Consider the following 19,214-nt stretch of genomic DNA (forward strand, 5'->3'; position numbering starts at 1 on the left):
CTCACGTTTTCATTACGTCTTTCCCGATCCCCCAATTGGACATACCATTGTGTATTTTCTATTTTGTTCCCCTAAGTATCTATATGTTCTGGACTTACACAGTCACTATTTTGTTTTTTTACGTAATTCTTGTATACCTAGCACTTACAACATTTTGTGCCATTTGTACTTACAACTGCGACTGTGTCCTCCCCCGTCTCCACCTTCAGATGGAATCCCGGAAACACGTTGTTAATTACATCACCAGGGGGAGTGTCCGATGCCCATACACCTGTATAAAAGTTTATGCTTAGCTTGTTTTATTTAGCCATGACTAAGGACGGTTAGCCCGTCCGAAACGCGTCGGCGTTTTTCCTCCTTGATGTGGATTTTAAAATATGTGCCTTAATAAAGAATTTTGAAGAGTTCCGCAACTGGCTGGATATCGGATCCTTTTTTCCTTGATACAGGGTCTTATATTTCCACCAAAAAGAAGATGCTGTGAAAAAATTTTACTTGTCCTGCAAAAAACAAGTCCTCATAAACCTATGAAAACCAAAAAGCAATGGAGCTTTAAAAGGACAAAAAAATTTAGCCCTCGTTTTGTTCTTGGTTTAGTCGGTTCCTGGGAGGAGGAGTAACTAGTGTCGGGGAGCCGGGGGCATTCAACACAACCACAGATGTTTGATGACCGTTTTTGTCGTATGACAATTTTTGTGCAAAACAACCGAAACTTTATAGATCTCATGTCCACCTGCTGTGTACAATTAAGGATACTAATGCTATGAGGGTCCAGAGAAGTACTGAGTGCTGATGGTTTTATATTATTGGGATTATCCACTGCCCGCAAAGCTATAAAAACTACCGTGTCCCAGACTTTATCCAGGCCGAAGACACGGAATATGTCGAGTTTTTTATTTCCTGGCAAAAAAGCCACTCAACGGTGAGAGCCAACAGATAGCAAATATGAGCAATTATCCGTAATCTCCTGAAGAAGGCCAAGCTGAGCCGTAAAACCTAACAGGGTTCTTCTGTTACTCCTTAAAGGGAATGTGTTGCCAGAACATGACCTTTTGAATTTGTTAAATTCAAAGAATTTTTAATAATACCCATTTGTATTTAGGGCAATTTTTATATTTAAAAAAAAAATACACTGAATTCTGAAACTTCCTGTTCTGTAGAGATCACTTCTCACTCATCAGCAAATCATCACCGAAAAAAAGGATTATAATGTCAGATAACATCTATATATAGATAATAGTGAGCTCAGGCTAGAAGGTTTTCCCCAAATTCATATATACAATGTAGCACAATAGCGGAACCATGAAATGTGGATCTACTGAGGTCCCTCAAGTTAAACAACTTTAATCAGATCCAGATTATATTAGAATTAGTACTGAAGCAACTGTATGATGTGAGTAGGTACAGGAGGAAGGTTACATCTACACTAGATTACAAGTTAAAATAATGTGGTACCTGCGCCACCGATAATTAAAAAATATATATATATGTTGTATCTACAAGTATGCAGGATAACGCAGCATTGGTAACACTAGTGCTTGTTGAATGATAGATATAGTAAGGCACATAAAGTACTCTAAATATCTATGTGTATGGTATATAGTGGTACCTTTATTGCTGCAGGTGCGTTTATCCGGGTAGGTTCCAGAGAAGGAAGTCCGTTTCAGTTGTATTCAGGGGTCCATCCAGGGGCTGTTACTGATGAGTAGTCCGCTTGCTGTTGTGGCGAGACGCTATACAGCGTTAAACTGCACGAGGAGTGGAGCTCCGGCCGGTAGCTACACACTCCGATCACAGTTCTGGTGGATTCCGTATGGTGACGTCACCAGGTTACGGTAGGTCCAGAGGGACAAAAATCCTCCGACGCGTTTCGAAGACTGATACTGTCTCCTTCGTCAGGGTGGATTGTCACTGTGCCGGCAGCATCTTATATACTCTTATCTAGTTACAGCCTTGGGACTACCGGTGAATATATCAGCTTTTGGTTTCAAAGTGAAGAACATTTGTCTCTTTTATTAATTTAAAAATATGTATATAAATAACATTTAATTACAAGTTAAAAGAATGTTTTTTTATTTGTTTGTTTAAAAATGAAGAATTATATGTAGTATAGTTCGGTCCGTAATTTTAGTACTCAATATTTACATGAACGCGAACAATTCTATTTCTTTATTAAGTCCACTTGGGGCCAAGGTATTGAGAAGGAAAATCCATTTGCTTTCCGATCGGGACATATCGAAAATGTAATTGCCTCCTCTCCAACTTTGAGGAACTTTTTCTATTGCGAAAAATTCGGATTTTTCAAAATGTCCTTGATGGTATTTTTTATAGTGGTCCGATAGAGGATGTTCTTCCACTTGTTTTTTAATATTGCGTCGATGTTCATTGATGCGATCTTTCAGCATCCTTTTTGTCCGGCCAATATATAGTTTCTTGCACGGGCATATGATGCAGTATATGACCCCTTTCGAGTGGCAAGTCAATTGGCTTTTGATTTTATATTTTTCCTTACATTCATTAGGTCCGAATGTTTTAATTGTCTTTCTATTTTTGGTAATTCTGCATGCTGGGCATTGTGTGCATGGGAAGAAGCCATTGCTGTATAAGAAATTCTTTTGGGATTGTATTTGGGGTTTTCGGGGTTCCTTGATGGTCGGAGCTACTAGTCCTCCAATATTTTTTGCTTTTTTAAAAATAAATTTAGGTTTTTTTGAGAGATGTTGGCCTATTACTTTGTCCTGGAGTAAAATATTCCAGTGACGAGCTACAATTTTTCTGAGAATTTCCCGATCTTGAGTATATTGGGTTATGATTGGGACCTCTATGTTATTATCATCAACCATCCTATTTTCAATTGGATTTCTTTCCTCCTTCTTTCTCAGCAATTGTGACCTGCATAAATTTGTGATGTTTATTTTTGTGTTGTCGAGGGGGATTTCGTTGTATCCTTTATTAATAAATTTTTGTTTTAAATTCGAGGCTTCTCCCTCAAATATTTCAAGATCCGTACAATTTCTGCGATGGCGTAAAAATTGGCTTTTGGGTATGCCATCCAGCCAGACTGGAAGGTGACAGCTAGATCTCAAAATAAAGCTGTTGCTATCTGTAGGTTTGTTATATGTTCGAGTTTTGATTGTCTGGTCTTCAATGTAGATAGTAATGTCCAAAAAGTTGATAGATGTCTGGCTATAGGTTGGTGTGAATTCTAAAAAGTATTCGTTTATATTTATATTGTTAAGAAATTCTAAGAGGGATTTTTCTCCTCCCGTCCATACGAATACCACGTCATCTATGAACCTGTGCCAGAGGGCCAGGTTCGCAGCAAGCACGCCCGTAGGGAAAATATAAGTGTCTTCCCATTTTCCCACGTATAAATTAGCGTAGCTTGGTGCGAACCTGGTCCCCATGGCTGTACCCCAGGTCTGCAGGTAAAATGAGTCCTCGTATTTGAAATAATTGTGGTTAAGTATAAATTTTATACATTCGCCTATATATTCAATTTGATGGTCGGGAAGTGATCCAGATTTTTTTAGAAAATGATCCACTGCTTCGCATCCTCTGGTATGTTCTATCACAGTGTATAATGACGTAACGTCCAAAGTACCGATTATGAAATGTGGTTCCCACTGTATTGTATTTAAGATTTGTAAGATATGCGTGGTGTCTTTTAAGTAAGCAGGTAATTGTTTTACATGTGGTTGCAATAGGTGGTCAATGTATTCTGACAGGTTGGATGTTAGGCATCCTACTCCAGATATTATAGGGCGGCCCGGGGGTGTTGTAGTTGATTTATGTATCTTTGGGATATGGTACATCACAGCTATTCTGGGAGTTGAAGTATTGACATATTGTGCTTCCTTTTTATTGAGAATCCTAGAGGTCACACCAATTTTGACCAATTCATTTAATTCTTTCTTATATTTATTGGTGGGATCTGATTGCAGGATCTGATATGTACGTCTATCTCCCAATATCCGCAGGGATTCCTTGTAGTAGTCTGCTGTATTTTGTATCACTATACTCCCCCCCTTATCAGCTGGTCGTATAATTATATCGTTATTCTTCTGGAGAGATAAGATGGCCATTTGTTCTTTATGATTTAAATTCATAGTATATTTATTTTTATTAGTATTTCTATCTTTAACTTTTCTAATGTCGTTAATGACCATATGTTGAAATGCCATAAAGGACTCTGAATATTCGCTTAGTGGGTTGAACCTAGACTTTGGTTTGAGTGTTGTGTGGACTGTAGGGTCCAATGTATCAGGTGTATCCACAGTAATGGGACGTTTCATAAAGTATTTTTTAATAGCGAGATTACGCATGAATTTTTTTATGCCGATAAAGGCATTAAATTTATTGAACCGGGCTGTGGGTGCGAATTTTAAGCCTTTTTGTAGTAGCTTATTTTCCCCTTCAGTCAATATGTGTTTACTTAAGTTAAAAATTTTTTGGTCCGACTTACAATCATCTTTTACTTGTTGTCTTTTTGCCGTTTTAGCTGCTATTTTCTTTTTGGTGAGTTTCCCCGCCCTCTGTCCGCGCCTACGTTTCTTCTTGGTCGCTCGAAAAAATTTGGGTTTGTAGTGATTTTTTTTGGTTTATTGGAGGAGTTTGTTCTGGTTTTTCTATTTTCCGTTTTTAATGTCTTATTTTCATTAGCTTTTTTATCATTATTTTTATTATTTATTTCTGTGGTTTGTAAATCATCATTTGTGCTGTGACTAGCTATATTTACAGCACTGTCATTTGTTTGTTCATCCTCTTCCATTTCAAGGTTGATATCTACACTACTTCCGTTGGTCAATGATTCATACCTATTTGCTGTTGGTATCATTGCAAAAGATGATTCATTTAATTTATTTAGGGTTATATTTTTTCGTGTTACGACAATCTTAGGTTCTAGAGGTACCGGATTTTGTATTAGATTACTTGGACTTAATGAGGATGTGTGGGATACTGTGTGTGTTGTGATGTTTTCCAAGTTGGTATTTTCATTTAAATCATCTATGGTATCATATAGACTTAGTGTATCTCCAGGGTCACTATTTTCATTTTCTATCTGGTTCGTCGTTAGGTTCTCAATGTGGGGAACAGAGTCTCTCAAGAATTTTCGTTTTTTCTTTTCTACAATTTCCTGTTCTTTAGCTCTAATGCTTTTTTTTATGTTAGAGGCAAGTTGTGTAACTTCAGGGTGATCTTTATATGGTCTTATCGTCTCAAATAGGTCTAGAATGTGTCTATTGACATGACCCAATTGGTTACGTCTTTTATTTATAATAAACTGTACTGTCTGTCTAGAGAATTCATGGAACATTTCGTTCCACTCATATATGATGTCTGCATCTCCCATATCTCCCGATAGGGTTTTGTAGACTACCAAACCTTTTGGTATTGTATTGAATTCTAGATATTTTTCTAATGATGCGATTTCCCAGAGACTTTTCATCTCCAGTAGTAGGTATCGTTCTAAAGATTTTAATGCAGATCGTACTTCATGCAATGGTTGTTCATTCGGTATGTCTTTCTTAATTTTATTCGGGAACCGGAAAAAGTTTTGGATATTCACAATTCGTTCTTTACGGTCTATCCATAGGTCACTCATTATTCTTCCTTACTAAGCTGCCGGATCCACGGGCAGGTCAAAGTCAGTGATAAAAGCACAAAGCGTTCTTGGATTTGGCGCTAATATGTAAGTATATAATGAGTGTTTTTTGGGGGAGTCGCTGGTACTAATAGGTGGAGACCTGCACCCAGTCTATAGTGTGTGTCACCTGAGAAAGGAGCCACTAAAAACCAATAAAATAATGTGGTACCTGCGCCACCGATAATTAAAAAATATATATATATGTTGTATCTACAAGTATGCAGGATAACGCAGCATTGGTAACACTAGTGCTTGTTGAATGATAGATATAGTAAGGCACATAAAGTACTCTAAATATCTATGTGTATGGTATATAGTGGTACCTTTATTGCTGCAGGTGCGTTTATCCGGGTAGGTTCCAGAGAAGGAAGTCCGTTTCAGTTGTATTCAGGGGTCCATCCAGGGGCTGTTACTGATGAGTAGTCCGCTTGCTGTTGTGGCGAGACGCTATACAGCGTTAAACTGCACGAGGAGTGGAGCTCCGGCCGGTAGCTACACACTCCGATCACAGTTCTGGTGGATTCCGTATGGTGACGTCACCAGGTTACGGTAGGTCCAGAGGGACAAAAATCCTCCGACGCGTTTCGAAGACTGATACTGTCTCCTTCGTCAGGGTGGATTGTCACTGTGCCGGCAGCATCTTATATACTCTTATCTAGTTACAGCCTTGGGACTACCGGTGAATATATCAGCTTTTGGTTTCAAAGTGAAGAACATTTGTCTCTTTTATTAATTTAAAAATATGTATATAAATAACATTTAATTACAAGTTAAAAGAATGTTTTTTTATTTGTTTGTTTAAAAATGAAGAATTATATGTAGTATAGTTCGGTCCGTAATTTTAGTACTCAATATTTACATGAACGCGAACAATTCTATTTCTTTATTAAGTCCACTTGGGGCCAAGGTATTGAGAAGGAAAATCCATTTGCTTTCCGATCGGGACATATCGAAAATGTAATTGCCTCCTCTCCAACTTTGAGGAACTTTTTCTATTGCGAAAAATTCGGATTTTTCAAAATGTCCTTGATGGTATTTTTTATAGTGGTCCGATAGAGGATGTTCTTCCACTTGTTTTTTAATATTGCGTCGATGTTCATTGATGCGATCTTTCAGCATCCTTTTTGTCCGGCCAATATATAGTTTCTTGCACGGGCATATGATGCAGTATATGACCCCTTTCGAGTGGCAAGTCAATTGGCTTTTGATTTTATATTTTTCCTTACATTCATTAGGTCCGAATGTTTTAATTGTCTTTCTATTTTTGGTAATTCTGCATGCTGGGCATTGTGTGCATGGGAAGAAGCCATTGCTGTATAAGAAATTCTTTTGGGATTGTATTTGGGGTTTTCGGGGTTCCTTGATGGTCGGAGCTACTAGTCCTCCAATATTTTTTGCTTTTTTAAAAATAAATTTAGGTTTTTTTGAGAGATGTTGGCCTATTACTTTGTCCTGGAGTAAAATATTCCAGTGACGAGCTACAATTTTTCTGAGAATTTCCCGATCTTGAGTATATTGGGTTATGATTGGGACCTCTATGTTATTATCATCAACCATCCTATTTTCAATTGGATTTCTTTCCTCCTTCTTTCTCAGCAATTGTGACCTGCATAAATTTGTGATGTTTATTTTTGTGTTGTCGAGGGGGATTTCGTTGTATCCTTTATTAATAAATTTTTGTTTTAAATTCGAGGCTTCTCCCTCAAATATTTCAAGATCCGTACAATTTCTGCGATGGCGTAAAAATTGGCTTTTGGGTATGCCATCCAGCCAGACTGGAAGGTGACAGCTAGATCTCAAAATAAAGCTGTTGCTATCTGTAGGTTTGTTATATGTTCGAGTTTTGATTGTCTGGTCTTCAATGTAGATAGTAATGTCCAAAAAGTTGATAGATGTCTGGCTATAGGTTGGTGTGAATTCTAAAAAGTATTCGTTTATATTTATATTGTTAAGAAATTCTAAGAGGGATTTTTCTCCTCCCGTCCATACGAATACCACGTCATCTATGAACCTGTGCCAGAGGGCCAGGTTCGCAGCAAGCACGCCCGTAGGGAAAATATAAGTGTCTTCCCATTTTCCCACGTATAAATTAGCGTAGCTTGGTGCGAACCTGGTCCCCATGGCTGTACCCCAGGTCTGCAGGTAAAATGAGTCCTCGTATTTGAAATAATTGTGGTTAAGTATAAATTTTATACATTCGCCTATATATTCAATTTGATGGTCGGGAAGTGATCCAGATTTTTTTAGAAAATGATCCACTGCTTCGCATCCTCTGGTATGTTCTATCACAGTGTATAATGACGTAACGTCCAAAGTACCGATTATGAAATGTGGTTCCCACTGTATTGTATTTAAGATTTGTAAGATATGCGTGGTGTCTTTTAAGTAAGCAGGTAATTGTTTTACATGTGGTTGCAATAGGTGGTCAATGTATTCTGACAGGTTGGATGTTAGGCATCCTACTCCAGATATTATAGGGCGGCCCGGGGGTGTTGTAGTTGATTTATGTATCTTTGGGATATGGTACATCACAGCTATTCTGGGAGTTGAAGTATTGACATATTGTGCTTCCTTTTTATTGAGAATCCTAGAGGTCACACCAATTTTGACCAATTCATTTAATTCTTTCTTATATTTATTGGTGGGATCTGATTGCAGGATCTGATATGTACGTCTATCTCCCAATATCCGCAGGGATTCCTTGTAGTAGTCTGCTGTATTTTGTATCACTATACTCCCCCCCTTATCAGCTGGTCGTATAATTATATCGTTATTCTTCTGGAGAGATAAGATGGCCATTTGTTCTTTATGATTTAAATTCATAGTATATTTATTTTTATTAGTATTTCTATCTTTAACTTTTCTAATGTCGTTAATGACCATATGTTGAAATGCCATAAAGGACTCTGAATATTCGCTTAGTGGGTTGAACCTAGACTTTGGTTTGAGTGTTGTGTGGACTGTAGGGTCCAATGTATCAGGTGTATCCACAGTAATGGGACGTTTCATAAAGTATTTTTTAATAGCGAGATTACGCATGAATTTTTTTATGCCGATAAAGGCATTAAATTTATTGAACCGGGCTGTGGGTGCGAATTTTAAGCCTTTTTGTAGTAGCTTATTTTCCCCTTCAGTCAATATGTGTTTACTTAAGTTAAAAATTTTTTGGTCCGACTTACAATCATCTTTTACTTGTTGTCTTTTTGCCGTTTTAGCTGCTATTTTCTTTTTGGTGAGTTTCCCCGCCCTCTGTCCGCGCCTACGTTTCTTCTTGGTCGCTCGAAAAAATTTGGGTTTGTAGTGATTTTTTTTGGTTTATTGGAGGAGTTTGTTCTGGTTTTTCTATTTTCCGTTTTTAATGTCTTATTTTCATTAGCTTTTTTATCATTATTTTTATTATTTATTTCTGTGGTTTGTAAATCATCATTTGTGCTGTGACTAGCTATATTTACAGCACTGTCATTTGTTTGTTCATCCTCTTCCATTTCAAGGTTGATATCTACACTACTTCCGTTGGTCAATGATTCATACCTATTTGCTGTTGGTATCATTGCAAAAGATGATTCATTTAATTTATTTAGGGTTATATTTTTTCGTGTTACGACAATCTTAGGTTCTAGAGGTACCGGATTTTGTATTAGATTACTTGGACTTAATGAGGATGTGTGGGATACTGTGTGTGTTGTGATGTTTTCCAAGTTGGTATTTTCATTTAAATCATCTATGGTATCATATAGACTTAGTGTATCTCCAGGGTCACTATTTTCATTTTCTATCTGGTTCGTCGTTAGGTTCTCAATGTGGGGAACAGAGTCTCTCAAGAATTTTCGTTTTTTCTTTTCTACAATTTCCTGTTCTTTAGCTCTAATGCTTTTTTTTATGTTAGAGGCAAGTTGTGTAACTTCAGGGTGATCTTTATATGGTCTTATCGTCTCAAATAGGTCTAGAATGTGTCTATTGACATGACCCAATTGGTTACGTCTTTTATTTATAATAAACTGTACTGTCTGTCTAGAGAATTCATGGAACATTTCGTTCCACTCATATATGATGTCTGCATCTCCCATATCTCCCGATAGGGTTTTGTAGACTACCAAACCTTTTGGTATTGTATTGAATTCTAGATATTTTTCTAATGATGCGATTTCCCAGAGACTTTTCATCTCCAGTAGTAGGTATCGTTCTAAAGATTTTAATGCAGATCGTACTTCATGCAATGGTTGTTCATTCGGTATGTCTTTCTTAATTTTATTCGGGAACCGGAAAAAGTTTTGGATATTCACAATTCGTTCTTTACGGTCTATCCATAGGTCACTCATTATTCTTCCTTACTAAGCTGCCGGATCCACGGGCAGGTCAAAGTCAGTGATAAAAGCACAAAGCGTTCTTGGATTTGGCGCTAATATGTAAGTATATAATGAGTGTTTTTTGGGGGAGTCGCTGGTACTAATAGGTGGAGACCTGCACCCAGTCTATAGTGTGTGTCACCTGAGAAAGGAGCCACTAAAAACCAATAAAATAATGTGGTACCTGCGCCACCGATAATTAAAAAATATATATATATGTTGTATCTACAAGTATGCAGGATAACGCAGCATTGGTAACACTAGTGCTTGTTGAATGATAGATATAGTAAGGCACATAAAGTACTCTAAATATCTATGTGTATGGTATATAGTGGTACCTTTATTGCTGCAGGTGCGTTTATCCGGGTAGGTTCCAGAGAAGGAAGTCCGTTTCAGTTGTATTCAGGGGTCCATCCAGGGGCTGTTACTGATGAGTAGTCCGCTTGCTGTTGTGGCGAGACGCTATACAGCGTTAAACTGCACGAGGAGTGGAGCTCCGGCCGGTAGCTACACACTCCGATCACAGAAAAATTGTAGCTCGTCACTGGAATATTTTACTCCAGGACAAAGTAATAGGCCAACATCTCTCAAAAAAACCTAAATTTATTTTTAAAAAAGCAAAAAATATTGGAGGACTAGTAGCTCCGACCATCAAGGAACCCCGAAAACCCCAAATACAATCCCAAAAGAATTTCTTATACAGCAATGGCTTCTTCCCATGCACACAATGCCCAGCATGCAGAATTACCAAAAATAGAAAGACAATTAAAACATTCGGACCTAATGAATGTAAGGAAAAATATAAAATCAAAAGCCAATTGACTTGCCACTCGAAAGGGGTCATATACTGCATCATATGCCCGTGCAAGAAACTATATATTGGCCGGACAAAAAGGATGCTGAAAGATCGCATCAATGAACATCGACGCAATATTAAAAAACAAGTGGAAGAACATCCTCTATCGGACCACTATAAAAAATACCATCAAGGACATTTTGAAAAATCCGAATTTTTCGCAATAGAAAAAGTTCCTCAAAGTTGGAGAGGAGGCAATTACATTTTCGATATGTCCCGATCGGAAAGCAAATGGATTTTCCTTCTCAATACCTTGGCCCCAAGTGGACTTAATAAAGAAATAGAATTGTTCGCGTTCATGTAAATATTGAGTACTAAAATTACGGACCGAACTATACTACATATAATTCTTCATTTTTAAACAAACAAATAAAAAAACATTCTTTTAACTTGTAATTAAATGTTATTTATATACATATTTTTAAATTAATAAAAGAGACAAATGTTCTTCACTTTGAAACCAAAAGCTGATATATTCACCGGTAGTCCCAAGGCTGTAACTAGATAAGAGTATATAAGATGCTGCCGGCACAGTGACAATCCACCCTGACGAAGGAGACAGTATCAGTCTTCGAAACGCGTCGGAGGATTTTTGTCCCTCTGGACCTACCGTAACCTGGTGACGTCACCATACGGAATCCACCAGAACTGTGATCGGAGTGTGTAGCTACCGGCCGGAGCTCCACTCCTCGTGCAGTTTAACGCTGTATAGCGTCTCGCCACAACAGCAAGCGGACTACTCATCAGTAACAGCCCCTGGATGGACCCCTGAATACAACTGAAACGGACTTCCTTCTCTGGAACCTACCCGGATAAACGCACCTGCAGCAATAAAGGTACCACTATATACCATACACATAGATATTTAGAGTACTTTATGTGCCTTACTATATCTATCATTCAACAAGCACTAGTGTTACCAATGCTGCGTTATCCTGCATACTTGTAGATACAACATATATATATATTTTTTAATTATCGGTGGCGCAGGTACCACATTATTTTATTGGTTTTTAGTGGCTCCTTTCTCAGGTGACACACACTATAGACTGGGTGCAGGTCTCCACCTATTAGTACCAGCGACTCCCCCAAAAAACACTCATTATATACTTACATATTAGCGCCAAATCCAAGAACGCTTTGTGCTTTTATCACTGACTTTGACCTGCCCGTGGATCCGGCAGCTTAGTAAGGAAGAATAATGAGTGACCTATGGATAGACCGTAAAGAACGAATTGTGAATATCCAAAACTTTTTCCGGTTCCCGAATAAAATTAAGAAAGACATACCGAATGAACAACCATTGCATGAAGTACGATCTGCATTAAAATCTTTAGAACGATACCTACTACTGGAGATGAAAAGTCTCTGGGAAATCGCATCATTAGAAAAATATCTAGAATTCAATACAATACCAAAAGGTTTGGTAGTCTACAAAACCCTATCGGGAGATATGGGAGATGCAGACATCATATATGAGTGGAACGAAATGTTCCATGAATTCTCTAGACAGACAGTACAGTTTATTATAAATAAAAGACGTAACCAATTGGGTCATGTCAATAGACACATTCTAGACCTATTTGAGACGATAAGACCATATAAAGATCACCCTGAAGTTACACAACTTGCCTCTAACATAAAAAAAAGCATTAGAGCTAAAGAACAGGAAATTGTAGAAAAGAAAAAACGAAAATTCTTGAGAGACTCTGTTCCCCACATTGAGAACCTAACGACGAACCAGATAGAAAATGAAAATAGTGACCCTGGAGATACACTAAGTCTATATGATACCATAGATGATTTAAATGAAAATACCAACTTGGAAAACATCACAACACACACAGTATCCCACACATCCTCATTAAGTCCAAGTAATCTAATACAAAATCCGGTACCTCTAGAACCTAAGATTGTCGTAACACGAAAAAATATAACCCTAAATAAATTAAATGAATCATCTTTTGCAATGATACCAACAGCAAATAGGTATGAATCATTGACCAACGGAAGTAGTGTAGATATCAACCTTGAAATGGAAGAGGATGAACAAACAAATGACAGTGCTGTAAATATAGCTAGTCACAGCACAAATGATGATTTACAAACCACAGAAATAAATAATAAAAATAATGATAAAAAAGCTAATGAAAATAAGACATTAAAAACGGAAAATAGAAAAACCAGAACAAACTCCTCCAATAAACCAAAAAAAATCACTACAAACCCAAATTTTTTCGAGCGACCAAGAAGAAACGTAGGCGCGGACAGAGGGCGGGGAAACTCACCAAAAAGAAAATAGCAGCTAAAACGGCAAAAAGACAACAAGTAAAAGATGATTGTAAGTCGGACCAAAAAATTTTTAACTTAAGTAAACACATATTGACTGAAGGGGAAAATAAGCTACTACAAAAAGGCTTAAAATTCGCACCCACAGCCCGGTTCAATAAATTTAATGCCTTTATCGGCATAAAAAAATTCATGCGTAATCTCGCTATTAAAAAATACTTTATGAAACGTCCCATTACTGTGGATACACCTGATACATTGGACCCTACAGTCCACACAACACTCAAACCAAAGTCTAGGTTCAACCCACTAAGCGAATATTCAGAGTCCTTTATGGCATTTCAACATATGGTCATTAACGACATTAGAAAAGTTAAAGATAGAAATACTAATAAAAATAAATATACTATGAATTTAAATCATAAAGAACAAATGGCCATCTTATCTCTCCAGAAGAATAACGATATAATTATACGACCAGCTGATAAGGGGGGGAGTATAGTGATACAAAATACAGCAGACTACTACAAGGAATCCCTGCGGATATTGGGAGATAGACGTACATATCAGATCCTGCAATCAGATCCCACCAATAAATATAAGAAAGAATTAAATGAATTGGTCAAAATTGGTGTGACCTCTAGGATTCTCAATAAAAAGGAAGCACAATATGTCAATACTTCAACTCCCAGAATAGCTGTGATGTACCATATCCCAAAGATACATAAATCAACTACAACACCCCCGGGCCGCCCTATAATATCTGGAGTAGGATGCCTAACATCCAACCTGTCAGAATACATTGACCACCTATTGCAACCACATGTAAAACAATTACCTGCTTACTTAAAAGACACCACGCATATCTTACAAATCTTAAATACAATACAGTGGGAACCACATTTCATAATCGGTACTTTGGACGTTACGTCATTATACACTGTGATAGAACATACCAGAGGATGCGAAGCAGTGGATCATTTTCTAAAAAAATCTGGATCACTTCCCGACCATCAAATTGAATATATAGGCGAATGTATAAAATTTATACTTAACCACAATTATTTCAAATACGAGGACTCATTTTACCTGCAGACCTGGGGTACAGCCATGGGGACCAGGTTCGCACCAAGCTACGCTAATTTATACGTGGGAAAATGGGAAGACACTTATATTTTCCCTACGGGCGTGCTTGCTGCGAACCTGGCCCTCTGGCACAGGTTCATAGATGACGTGGTATTCGTATGGACGGGAGGAGAAAAATCCCTCTTAGAATTTCTTAACAATATAAATATAAACGAATACTTTTTAGAATTCACACCAACCTATAGCCAGACATCTATCAACTTTTTGGACATTACTATCTACATTGAAGACCAGACAATCAAAACTCGAACATATAACAAACCTACAGATAGCAACAGCTTTATTTTGAGATCTAGCTGTCACCTTCCAGTCTGGCTGGATGGCATACCCAAAAGCCAATTTTTACGCCATCGCAGAAATTGTACGGATCTTGAAATATTTGAGGGAGAAGCCTCGAATTTAAAACAAAAATTTATTAATAAAGGATACAACGAAATCCCCCTCGACAACACAAAAATAAACATCACAAATTTATGCAGGTCACAATTGCTGAGAAAGAAGGAGGAAAGAAATCCAATTGAAAATAGGATGGTTGATGATAATAACATAGAGGTCCCAATCATAACCCAATATACTCAAGATCGGGAAATTCTCAGAAAAATTGTAGCTCGTCACTGGAATATTTTACTCCAGGACAAAGTAATAGGCCAACATCTCTCAAAAAAACCTAAATTTATTTTTAAAAAAGCAAAAAATATTGGAGGACTAGTAGCTCCGACCATCAAGGAACCCCGAAAACCCCAAATACAATCCCAAAAGAATTTCTTATACAGCAATGGCTTCTTCCCATGCACACAATGCCCAGCATGCAGAATTACCAAAAATAGAAAGACAATTAAAACATTCGGACCTAATGAATGTAAGGAAAAATATAAAATCAAAAGCCAATTGACTTGCCACTCGAAAGGGGTCATATACTGCATCATATGCCCGTGCAAGAAACTATATATTGGCCGGACAAAAAGGATGCTGAAAGATCGCATCAATGAACATCGACGCAATATTAAAAAACAAGTGGAAGAACATCCTCTATCGGACCACTATAAAAAATACCATCAAGGACATTTTGAAAAATCCGAATTTTTCGCAATAGAAAAAGTTCCTCAAAGTTGGAGAGGAGGCAATTACATTTCCGATATGTCCCGATCGGAAAGCAAATGGATTTTCCTTCTCAATACCTTGGCCCCAAGTGGACTTAATAAAGAAATAGAATTGTTCGCGTTCATGTAAATATTGAGTACTAAAATTACGGACCGAACTATACTACATATAATTCTTCATTTTTAAACAAACAAATAAAAAAACATTCTTTTAACTTGTAATTAAATGTTATTTATATACATATTTTTAAATTAATAAAAGAGACAAATGTTCTTCACTTTGAAACCAAAAGCTGATATATTCACCGGTAGTCCCAAGGCTGTAACTAGATAAGAGTATATAAGATGCTGCCGGCACAGTGACAATCCACCCTGACGAAGGAGACAGTATCAGTCTTCGAAACGCGTCGGAGGATTTTTGTCCCTCTGGACCTACCGTAACCTGGTGACGTCACCATACGGAATCCACCAGAACTGTGATCGGAGTGTGTAGCTACCGGCCGGAGCTCCACTCCTCGTGCAGTTTAACGCTGTATAGCGTCTCGCCACAACAGCAAGCGGACTACTCATCAGTAACAGCCCCTGGATGGACCCCTGAATACAACTGAAACGGACTTCCTTCTCTGGAACCTACCCGGATAAACGCACCTGCAGCAATAAAGGTACCACTATATACCATACACATAGATATTTAGAGTACTTTATGTGCCTTACTATATCTATCATTCAACAAGCACTAGTGTTACCAATGCTGCGTTATCCTGCATACTTGTAGATACAACATATATATATATTTTTTAATTATCGGTGGCGCAGGTACCACATTATTTTATTGGTTTTTAGTGGCTCCTTTCTCAGGTGACACACACTATAGACTGGGTGCAGGTCTCCACCTATTAGTACCAGCGACTCCCCCAAAAAACACTCATTATATACTTACATATTAGCGCCAAATCCAAGAACGCTTTGTGTTAGATTACAAGTTACCTTACGTGGTGCTGCTGGTGCGCACCTGAGCAAGTGTTACCCCTTGGAAAAGAGATAAAAACTATTAATATCTTTTTCAAGTCTCTCTTTGATCGCTAAATTGTTAGTACATAGGGGGCAGTATTATAGTAGTTATATTCTTGTACATAGGGGGCAGTATTATAGTAGTTATATTCTTGTACATAGGGGGCAGTATTATAGTAGTTATATTCTTGTACATAGGGGGCAGTATTATAGTAGTTATATTCTTGTACATAGGGGGCAGTATTATAGTAGTTATAGTCTTGTACATAGGGAGCAGTATTATAGTAGTTATATTCTTGTACATAGGGGGCAGTATTATAGTAGTTATATTCCTGTACATAGGGGGCAGTATTATAGTAGTTATAGTCTTGTACATAGGAGGCAGTATTATAGTAGTTATAGTCTTGTACATAGGGGGCAGTATTATAGTAGTTATAGTCTTGTACATAGGGGCAGTATTATAGTAGTTATATTCTTGTACATAGGGGGCAGTATTATAGTAGTTATATTCTTGTACATAGGGGGGCAGTATTATAGTAGTGATATTCCTGTACATAGGGGGCAGTATTATAGTAGTGATATTCCTGTACATAGGGAGCAGTATTATAGTAGTTATATTCCTGTACATAGGGGGCAGTATTATAGTAGTTATATTCCTGTACATAGGGGGCAGTATTATAGTAGTTATATTCCTGTACATAGGGGGCAGTATTATAGTAGTTATATTCCTGTACATAGGGGGCAGTATTATAGTAGTTATATTCCTGTACATAGGGGGCAGTATTATAGTAGTTATATTCTTGTACATAGGGGGCAGTATTATAGTAGTTATAGTCTTGTACATAGGGGGCAGTATTATAGTAGTTATAGTCTTGTACATAGGGGGCAGTATTATAGTAGTTATATTCTTGTACATAGGGGGCAGTATTATAGTAGTTATATTCTTGTACATAGGGGGCAGTATTATAGTAGTTATATTCTTGTACATAGGGGGGCAGTATTATAGTAGTGATATTCCTGTACATAGGGGGCAGTATTATAGTAGTGATATTCCTGTACATAGGGGGCAGTATTATAGTAGTTATATTCCTGTACATAGGGGGCAGTATTATAGTAGTTATATTCCTGTACATAGGGGGCAGTATTATAGTAGTTATATTCTTGTACATAGGGGGCAGTATTATAGTAGTTATATTCTTGTACATAGGGGGCAGTATTATAGTAGTTATATTCTTGTACATAGGGGGCAGTATTATAGTAGTTATATTCTTGTACATAGGGGGGCAGTATTATAGTAGTTATATTCTTGTACATAGGGGGCAGTATTATAGTAGTTATATTCTTGTACATAGGGGGCAGCATTATAGTAGTTATATTCTTGTACATAGGGGGCGGTATTATAATAGTTATATTCTTGTACATAGGGGGCAGTATTATAGTAGTTATATTCTTGTACATAGGGGCAGTATTATAGTAGTTATATCCTTGTACATAGGGGACAGTATTATAGTAGTTATATTCTTGTACATAGGGGGCAGTATTATAGTAGTTATATTCTTGTACATAGAGGGCAGTATTATAGTAGTTATATTCTTGTACATAGGGGGCAGTATTATAGTAGTTATAGTCTTGTACATAGGGGGCAGTATTATAGTAGTTATATTCTTGTATATATGATGCTATTATGCTGCCCTCTGTAAAGGGGGCAGAAGGCATTTATTTTTATGTACAAGCATGGTCTACTACCATATATGCTGGGAGAACCTGGTGCAGTGCTCATAAATGGGTGTAAACCCTTTCATATAACCCTAGCTTAAAAAACAATCCTGTGTATCGTTATGTGTGAATACACTCACCTTAACTATAAGTCCCTTTGAATCGACCATCCAGATCTTCTTGATGGCTTCTTCTCTTGGAACGCCTTCTTTTTCCATGGCCATGATGATGAGAAGTGCTATGCCCATGGCAGCCTGGGGAATACACATAATGTTATTCCATACATTCATAATACAAGAGACAACAGTGCGGCCTGGGGCCCAGTGTTTGTGGCCCAGTGTTTTTCACATGAAAAAGTACATAGAAAAATAACCAAAAAGTGGAGAATATGTATAAAACTGATGTATAAAGTGGCAAAATCTGTGCCTTTTTAATATTCAAAGCACTTTGTAATATCAAATGTAATGGGTGGAGCCTAGACAAGGGTGGGTGGAGCCTTTGCAGTCCTTCCAATTCTTAAATTATAGCTAAAATCTATTCCAGCTGACTACATAAAGACTACTCCTTTAATTTACTGTTTTGCTACATTGTAGGAAGGGATCAACCTTGTAAGTGTTTGGGATTGTGCATCTTAAATTGATATAAAAAACAAAAATCTGTCTGTATTATAGAACTTGTGTCATCGCTTGACATGAGACTATCAAAAATACAGCTTTCTTATCCGGGCGCCAAGCCTGAATAATTACATTTAAATAGAAGAAGGGTGACGGACACATCTCCAAACTGAAATCTCTATATAATTTCTTAATGTCACAGTATAATGGTTGCTACTTAGTTATTTTCTGATTTATACAGTAGATATAAGTGTGCAGACATAATTACATGGCAGAATTCTGCATGTCTGCAGCCACCACCAGGGGGAGCTCAAGAGTATACTGTATACAGTTGTTTTATTGAGTTCCATATTATAACTGTATGGAGCAATCTACCCTAGTGGTGACTGCCGGTAGGCAAGATTATGCTCTGTAAATTTGTTTATATGCTGGAGCTCTGTCTGCTAAAAAGTCTATTAAGAAATTATTCAGAAATTAAGAATATATTAA

At 37.3% G+C, this 19,214-nt stretch overlaps 1 protein-coding gene across 4 annotated transcripts in view; it reads right to left on the reverse strand.

The window, feature by feature from the left end:
* Positions 1 to 19,214, reverse strand: part of ME3 (malic enzyme 3) — a 132,997-nt gene that overhangs the window by 12,922 nt on the left and 100,861 nt on the right. For all 4 annotated transcript variants that reach the window (XM_072134064.1, XM_072134063.1, XM_072134066.1 and 1 more), the window contains exon 10: positions 18,252 to 18,365. In XM_072134064.1, the coding sequence (XP_071990165.1) occupies positions 18,252 to 18,365 (114 nt within the window). The remainder of the gene's footprint in view (positions 1 to 18,251; positions 18,366 to 19,214) is intronic.

Source organism: Engystomops pustulosus, chromosome 2 (genome assembly GCF_040894005.1).
Source record: "Engystomops pustulosus chromosome 2, aEngPut4.maternal, whole genome shotgun sequence".
In the NCBI taxonomy this organism is placed as follows: Eukaryota; Metazoa; Chordata; class Amphibia; order Anura; family Leptodactylidae; genus Engystomops; species Engystomops pustulosus.